Source organism: Vigna unguiculata, chromosome 9 (assembly GCF_004118075.2).
Source record: "Vigna unguiculata cultivar IT97K-499-35 chromosome 9, ASM411807v1, whole genome shotgun sequence".
NCBI classification, from domain to species: domain Eukaryota; kingdom Viridiplantae; phylum Streptophyta; class Magnoliopsida; order Fabales; family Fabaceae; genus Vigna; species Vigna unguiculata.
In genome coordinates this window covers 42,520,709-42,528,590 of record NC_040287.1, presented here as the reverse complement: position 1 = coordinate 42,528,590, position 7,882 = coordinate 42,520,709, and the positions used below count along the sequence as shown (strand labels likewise).

Sequence of the window (7,882 nt, the reverse complement as noted above, 5' to 3'; positions counted from 1 at the left end):
ATTTTCGTTTTAGTGTTAACTGATAAACGCATTTGAAACGTCAAATAAATTATAAAAAATTTGATTTAAATGACTAAATTGAAACATTTCTAAATATGAAAGACTGAATTAGTTCAAAGTTTCCAACAAAACTACTTACAATTTTCTCTAAAAAATAAAAAACATATTTAACCCTAACATTATTACTACATGAAAAATGTTGTATGCAAAAACACACTCATATCAGATACAAAGTTAGATTTTTTTAGTTATTTATTAAAAAAATTGTATTTTGAAAAAAAACTCTAACTTGAATTCAAATAGTTATTTGAAGGCATCAAAGAGAGAGAAAAAAAAATTAAGTAATGAAAGTAATATAATAAAAATATCATAAAAAAATAGTTTCTTCTTCTAAAAAGTAAAGTATTGCATTAATCAGATATTATGTTGTTTAGAACATCTTTAGTACACATGTTTAACTGCCTTGCATCTTTAGTATTTCATGTAGATTTTTATATTTGACCTACGCAATTGGTGAGTTAAATGAACTTTACTTTGGGACTTAGTAGGTTGCCCTCAAACCTATATAATCAAGTTCCATTTAATTCAAAATTTAATTAGTTGTCCATTATTTAATGAATTAAGTTATTTTTTATGCAAATGAGTACTAAAAATCTTAATATATATTTGTGAACGTGTACTGACATATTTAATAAAAGAATTTACCGTTTGCAAAAATTAAAATTGTTTAAATCGAGTTACACGTACATGTTTTTTCACCATACAAATGTTATGTAGATGCAAGCTTAAATGGTATATGTCCAACTCTAATTGGAATTTGGATTCCTCTAATTGTAGGTAAAAGTATCATGTTTTTTGAAGAGGGGAACCTTTTTTATTGAAAAATGAAATAATAATTATCTCAAGAATTATGAGAGCTTAAATAATAATTAAGAAACCAGTATTATTGTTTTTTACACTATATCAAGTTGGATTGGAGCGTATGGCGAATGACTCTTTTTACCTAACCAAAGTGTCGTTCAACAGGTGATAACCCATGGTATTAAATACAGATAATAATTTTGTGTACACAGTGCTTGCTTCATTTACTGAAGATAAATTTTATGTTAACTAAATAAGATTATTATTATGGATGATAAAATTCTTCAAAACAAAATTTCTAGCTTCATAGAATTATCAGAGTTGCATAAATAAATAAATAACAAAATGGATGAACTTGGGAGTTGCTTTCTCCTTGCATCATATTTGAAAAACGAGTTTGCATGAAAATGGAAGTTCTAATCAACACAAGCAATGCTACAAATTCATGTTGACATTTTGTTATTGGTCGATTTTCATTTTGAATTTTGAACAACCTTTAAACAATAATATGAAGCAGCTTCATTGGACCCATTGAGCCTCTAATCTAAATTTCCAGCTGAACATGTCAGACTATGCCTAACAATTGAATCATATGTGCTTTAGATGTATATATGGTAATAAAAGTTTAGAATAATTTGAAATTATCGTTATTATTTTTATTTAATACTTTCTTAATAGAATATCAAGGAGGAACACAGTCCACAACAGTAGCAGGGAAACATGCCGATAAGGTAAACAAATACTAACACACAAACGGCATCGAGATAGCTCAAAGAGTTGCATGCATGGAGTCCTATGAGTTATACAACATAATAATGCAAGAAAAGGATTAGTCCTCCCAAAGGTTTCAAAATCACATCCTTATCGTACGCTTTACACGATTGCAACTCTTGCAATCATTCTGGGGTTGGTAACAACATTAAATATTTGGCCTCATGTTCAGATGAGATGCTATCTTTTGCCCAAGAGAACGGTCAGCCTGCATGACAGTTCCAAGAAAAGAACATTATGTGAGAAAACCATACCCAAGTAGTTCATACACTGCTAAAGTAGCATGTCTAAAATCTAAATCTCATTATCTCACCTGAGACCAGTATGATATCCAGACACTGCGGATTTCATGGGTCACACGTGGGTCAGATAAAGCATCAACCCATCGGCGGATAAATCTATCTTGCCTGCACAGAAGAGAGAACCCGACATTAGACATCACCAAACATATTTCGCATTGATCATATCAGTAGTTTATAACAGGAACCTGTCAGGTGCCCAAGATCGGAATCTCTCTCCAGCCTGCTTGAAGTTGTTCTCCTTCTCAATTGCATTCTGCATTAAGAAGTAGAGTTGTTCATACATTTGCACTAATTAATATCGTCAGCATTCCAAAAGTTTTACCAGAGCTATTTATTGTTTTTCAAAATCTTGCCATTTGTTTATAAAGCATTAATCTCTTCTATCCAAAAGCAATGCTAAAAAAGAACACAACCTAATCTTGTAATTTGTTTCTTCTACAATGAAGAAACATTTAACAATGTTATGGGTCCACTTCTTTGCTTCCTTTATTGTCAGATCAATTTACATAATATATTTGCTCAGCAACAGTATTTTGTCTAACAGATTAGAATAGAAAAACATATCAAAGGAATACACGTTTTAACTAATGCTTTGATTGAAGTTTGAATTTTCAGAAATTTTTATTAGAACTCTAGAATGTGTAATTTGGTTTCTTAGTTTCTTAAACAAACAAAAACTGAAAGGAACTATGCAATAGAACTGAAATTCATGGCCAGTGGATTCCTTTGCTAACAGGTGCTCCACAATTGCATATTACCCAAATGATAAAATCTAACCTTTTCACGCCTTCCAGAGCAGATAGCAGAAGGAATGGGGAACCTTTCTGCATGACGAACAGGATCATACCTTGAGGGGAAGTAATTGACCTATAAATTGGCAGAATTTAGTCCCACGAAAGAAATGTAATAATAACTAAAGAATTGATAGCAATATCACCCAACCAGGATGTGCGTGAATAACTTAACAGCAATAATGTAGTTAACAAGGCAATCGGCTTCTCATGCAGGAAAAAATAAGAAAATATGAAGAGTCCAAACTTTAACCTACCTCCTCATCCCTGTGGATGAAATTCATGAAACCTTCATGGTGATTGTTGTGGTGAGCACACTTGGGAGCATTGGCAGGAAGTTGCAGATAGTTTGGTCCAAGCCTGTGCCTCTGTGAATCAGCATAAGAGAATATCCTGGTTTGAAGCATCTTGTCATCAGAGTAATATACACCAGGAACTATTATGGCAGGGCAAAATGCAAGTTGCTCATTCTCAGCAAAGAAGTTGTCTATGTTCTTATTCAGGACCAAGCGACCAACAGGCTGCAAGGGTATAATGTCCTCGGGCCATGTCTTGGTTACATCAAGAGGGTCAAAGTCAAATTTGTCTTCGTGCTCAGGATCTATTGTCTGAATGAATAGTTTCCACTCGGGATAGTTACCAGCAGCAATCGAATCATGAAGGTCTTGAGTGGCATGACTATGGTTGGCTCCTCCCACCTTAATGGCCTCTTCCTCCAATAGACACTTCACACCACTCACGGTCTTCCAGTGAAATTTCACATACACTGCTTTCCCAGCCTTGTTGACCAGGCTATATGTGTTAACTCCAAAACCATCCATATGCCTGTAATCTTGTGGAACACCCAAATCATCAAATAAAAAGGAGAACATGTGAAGGCTCTCCGGAAAGTGAGAGAAGAAGTCAAGGATCCTCCAATTCTCCTGGATGTGGTTCTTAGGGTTGGGTTTAAGAGCATGGACCATATCTGGAAACTTCATGCCGTCACGTACAAAGAAGACGGGAAGGTTGTTTCCAACAAGATCAAAGTTACCCTGTTTCACAAGGCAAAATTAGGAATAATGTACAACACCAAAGCACAACTACTGCCATATTTCTTTAAAGGTTAAACTAAATATTTGATTCTTCTAGTTGTCTCTGTACAAGAAAATTTTAAGTTTTATCTCTACGATGAGCTTAGTTTTAAACATATTATTTTTCAACAACAGCAGCTGAAATGTTAGGGAAGATATTTCCTAAACATGTTCTAAACATGCAATATGTTTATTAATCTATACCTCTCTGGTGTAAAATTTCACAGCAAAACCTCGAGGGTCCCTCAAAGTTTCAGGGCTACCACGCTCATGGATGACAGTTGAAAAACGGACAATTACTGGTGTCTGAACTCCAGGAGCTCGCAGGAAATCTGCACATGTCAGGTGAGAAACGTCATGTGTGACCTCAAAGAAACCCTTTGCACTAGCTCCCCTGGCATGGACAACACGTTCTGGGATCCGTTCCCTGTCAAAGTTTGCAAGCTTTTCCACAAGATGATAATCCTCCAGGAGAATTGGACCTGCCAAAATGGATAAAATAACGTAAGTTTCCTCTTTTCTGATTAAATAATATTCATCCGAATTCAATACAGATATACACCAGTGTGACAAACACATAAATAAGCCAACACCCCATCGGCACCCTCGCCAAAGTATAGGAAAAAAAGGACCGAAATCTCGTAATCTTTTTCCACGTAATTGTAACTAACAAGTTGCAACGTAGATAAGTGAAATCAAAGTTTACACTATACATAGAGATATACAATCTCTATGATAGAAACAGTGCAAAGAATCAATACATGCCAGAAAGATTCTATTTGGATAAACTTTTTTCATAAATCGTAATAAGGAAAACAAATATGAAGGGAAAATTAAACAAGTTTCTCCCACAAAACTCAAATTTATTTATGCATAAAATCAAATCAAATTTTGGTAAATGATAGCACTTTTACAAATTAATTAATGTATAAACTAACCTATGCGAACTGGAAGAAACTTGGTTCATTTTTTTTCTCTTTTTCGGGGGAAAAAAAATATTTTAGTCTATACTTTTGGTTAAACATGGTTAAGATCCCTATATTTTTAAAAATTGATAACTTTAGTCTTCCATAGATTTTAGTTCCTCCTTCCTAAAAATTCAACATCTTTCTAAAGTTAGGAGAATCTAAATACACATGTTTTTTTAAAGTTCGAAGACCAGATAGAAGAGTACATGGACCTTGATCACGTTTAACCGAATATTCAAGAACTAAAAATAGTGTATATATGTTTGTTGAAAAGTTTTTCAGAACATGGCTTAGATGTTGCATTCTGAATATTCAGTGAACCGTGACTACCAAGGGTAATAACTAACTGCCAAAACCAGATTCACCTATAGTCTATACATACTCATTCACATGATCCACACATCCTGTACTAATAGCCCTCAAAACACAACAAAGCCAGCAAAATCATATTATTTACCAGGGTTCTACTTCGCTGGCATAAAAAAAGTTAAAGTTGAACAATTCTAGTAAGCAAGGAATCATTCAAATGCGTGATTATGCAACAATTTCAGCTAGGATGAGTACCTCTAGTTCCAACAGTTAAAGAGGAGTTGTTGTTCCAAACAGGAGCACCGGAATTTGTAGTCCAGAACGGAGAATTGAAAGCGCTGGATGGCCGGTGCTGCATCACACAAAGAACCAGTAAGCAAACAGAGTCTAATAACCGATTCACACGACAGTAGTTGCTCCACGAAGCGCAGATTTCAAAGAGTTCACAAGTTATAGTTATAGTTAATAATCCAGAATTGAACACGTTGAGATAAAAGAAACGGCGAAAACGAAAAAGAAGAAGATTTGGTGAGTCTAGTAATGGTGCAGTCGGAAAACATTAGGCAATTAAAGAAGAGAATGGCGAATAGCAATACCTTGTAGGGATCCATGGTAACGGATGAGACTTAGAGACGAAAGAAGAGGATGAGAATGAGATTAGGAAAACGGCAATGCTGTTTCGTTTCGTGTGGCAATCGCGAGTCTTACGGCCTTATAAAGACTTTTTTTTTTCCTTTTCCTTTTTCGAAATTTCATTCTTGTCTTTTTTTTTTTGGTAAATATATCATAATTATCAATGAATATCCGTGAGACACGAGACATAGCCTCGTTGGAAGACGGGAAAGGAAAAATGACAAAAATTAATGATAATATTTTTAAATAAAGAAAACATTAAAAAGTCAGATTGTATAATTAACAATTAACATCCAATAGATAAAAAAAAAAAAGCAAAGATAGCCTATTTCAATTATTATGCTTCTCGTAAAGTATTACATTAGAAAAAAAATTTCATATTAATTTTTTTATTTGGAAAATAGGAGGTTCTTATATTAATAGACATGATATTGATATTTTCAATTTCTTATCCTCCAAAATTATTCAGATATCATTGAACAAAGAAAAGTTATGCATAGAGTACAAATACTTCTATAATAAAAGCTTGAGAAAATAAATTTCTTGTTATAAATTATATATATATATATATATATTAATTTATCTTTAGATTCGAAATAATATTTTTCTTCTTTAATGAAGTTGAAAAATAAATTGGTGTTATAAAATTAATGATAATTCAAACACGGGAAAAAATAATTTTTTAGTCCGATAAAGAATCTAAATTCCTCCAATTCCATATATTCAGAAATCTCAAAGAGGTAAAAATAATTTGGATTTGGTTTTTCTGTGCCATTCTATTATATTTTTATAATATATTAATTTTAACATTTTAAAATATATTAAAATAATATTTAAAATATGTATTTTTAATATTTTAAAAAATAATAATATAGAATCTGGACTCGAATGGGAGAGTGCAGTTTAGAATTGAAAGACACTTTCAAAACAATCCTTCTTTTATTTCCATAAATTCTATTTTGTGAATAGTTAGGAGGGATTATATGTATATATGTTTCTATAAGAGAATAACGTTTAATTCCATGAAAGAATTAATCTAATATAAAATAAAATATTCATATTAATAGTAAATCATTATGCTTGTGGATAATTTTTTTTTATAAATATACATTTACTTCATTGCGTAAATAAATTCCATAGTTTTTTCCCATTTATAACCAATTATTTAATTTTTTTAAAAAACAATTATAAAAATATTGAAAACGAATTTTTACAATCGAATGCAGGCTTAATAAATGTTTATCCAAGAAAAAACGTTTTAAACAAAAAAAAAAAACATATAAGATACTAACTCATAAATAGTATTAATTTATATATCCCATTTTGACATATTGTTTTATGTAAATTAAAAATTCAATAGTTATTGCTTAATCATCATAATGTGTCATTCTTTTTCATTTTCTGTTGAAAATTGAATATGAATTGTCTGCATATATCATGTTCGTAATAGTATTAAAGTATGAAGTGTAGGATGATAACGATGAAAAATGGATTATATTAACGGGTGACTTTAATTATATTTTATGTCCATTTTAATTTCACTTTTTGCTTGAAATAAAATCTGATAAAAGTAGACGAGAATCTGGCGAATAACTCGGCGATATTTTATGGGATGTGTGAACTGTGGACCACAGGTATTATTATTAATGGATTAGTATAGAATGTGTAATATTTTATGGTGAGCATAAAAAGCGATAGATAGATAAGAGATGGATTAAGTTGAGAAAAAAAATAATTAAAATATTTGAGAACCTGGTGAACTGGTGCTTCCTTATCTTTTTTTCGGCCTTTTCTTTTAAGTTTAGCCTTAGCAATATGTGAGATAGTGACATGGACCATTCCTAACAACACACGCTACCCAATGTTCTCCAAACGTGGTCTCCCACCAAAATCGCTTAAATTTAATTCAAAACAAATACTTTATTATATCTTTGATTTAATTGTCGAATTTTAGTTTAATCAGATGATATCACTTTTATTTATTTAGATATATTAGGTACTTGTTTTTCAAAAAATGTTAATATTTGAAAAGATGTATTAGTTAAATTTTTTTTAATAAAAAATTATTAATACTGTTTAAAATGACTTACAAAATTAAATATTGATATTTATGTTAAAATTTAGTGATAAATGTCACGAATTAAGTTAACGATTTTAGTAATTTTTGTATAAAA

The 7,882-nt window shown here is 31.4% G+C and overlaps 1 protein-coding gene across 1 annotated transcript; it reads right to left on the bottom strand.

The window, feature by feature from the left end:
* Positions 1-1,492: 1,492 nt before the first annotated feature.
* LOC114163102 (catalase) lies at positions 1,493-5,820 on the bottom strand. The gene is made up of 8 exons (XM_028047190.1): positions 5,672-5,820; positions 5,331-5,427; positions 4,003-4,280; positions 2,983-3,759; positions 2,712-2,801; positions 2,120-2,187; positions 1,946-2,039; positions 1,493-1,840 (listed from the first exon to the last, which is right to left on the bottom strand). The coding sequence occupies exons 1-8, from the start codon at positions 5,684-5,686 to the stop codon at positions 1,781-1,783; spliced, it is 1,479 nt and encodes a 492-aa protein (XP_027902991.1). The 5' UTR covers positions 5,687-5,820; the 3' UTR covers positions 1,493-1,780.
* Positions 5,821-7,882: the final 2,062 nt, after the last annotated feature.

What these genes read in the sequence shown, in the direction of transcription:
- LOC114163102 (XM_028047190.1), bottom strand. An exon ending in TTTAACTGTTGGAACTAGAG is followed by an intron (nt 4,281 to 5,330) that starts GTACTCATCCTA and finishes CCATTTTGGCAG; the next exon opens with GTCCAATTCTCCTGGAGGAT. An exon ending in TGAAATTTTACACCAGAGAG is followed by an intron (nt 3,760 to 4,002) that starts GTATAGATTAAT and finishes CTTGTGAAACAG; the next exon opens with GGTAACTTTGATCTTGTTGG.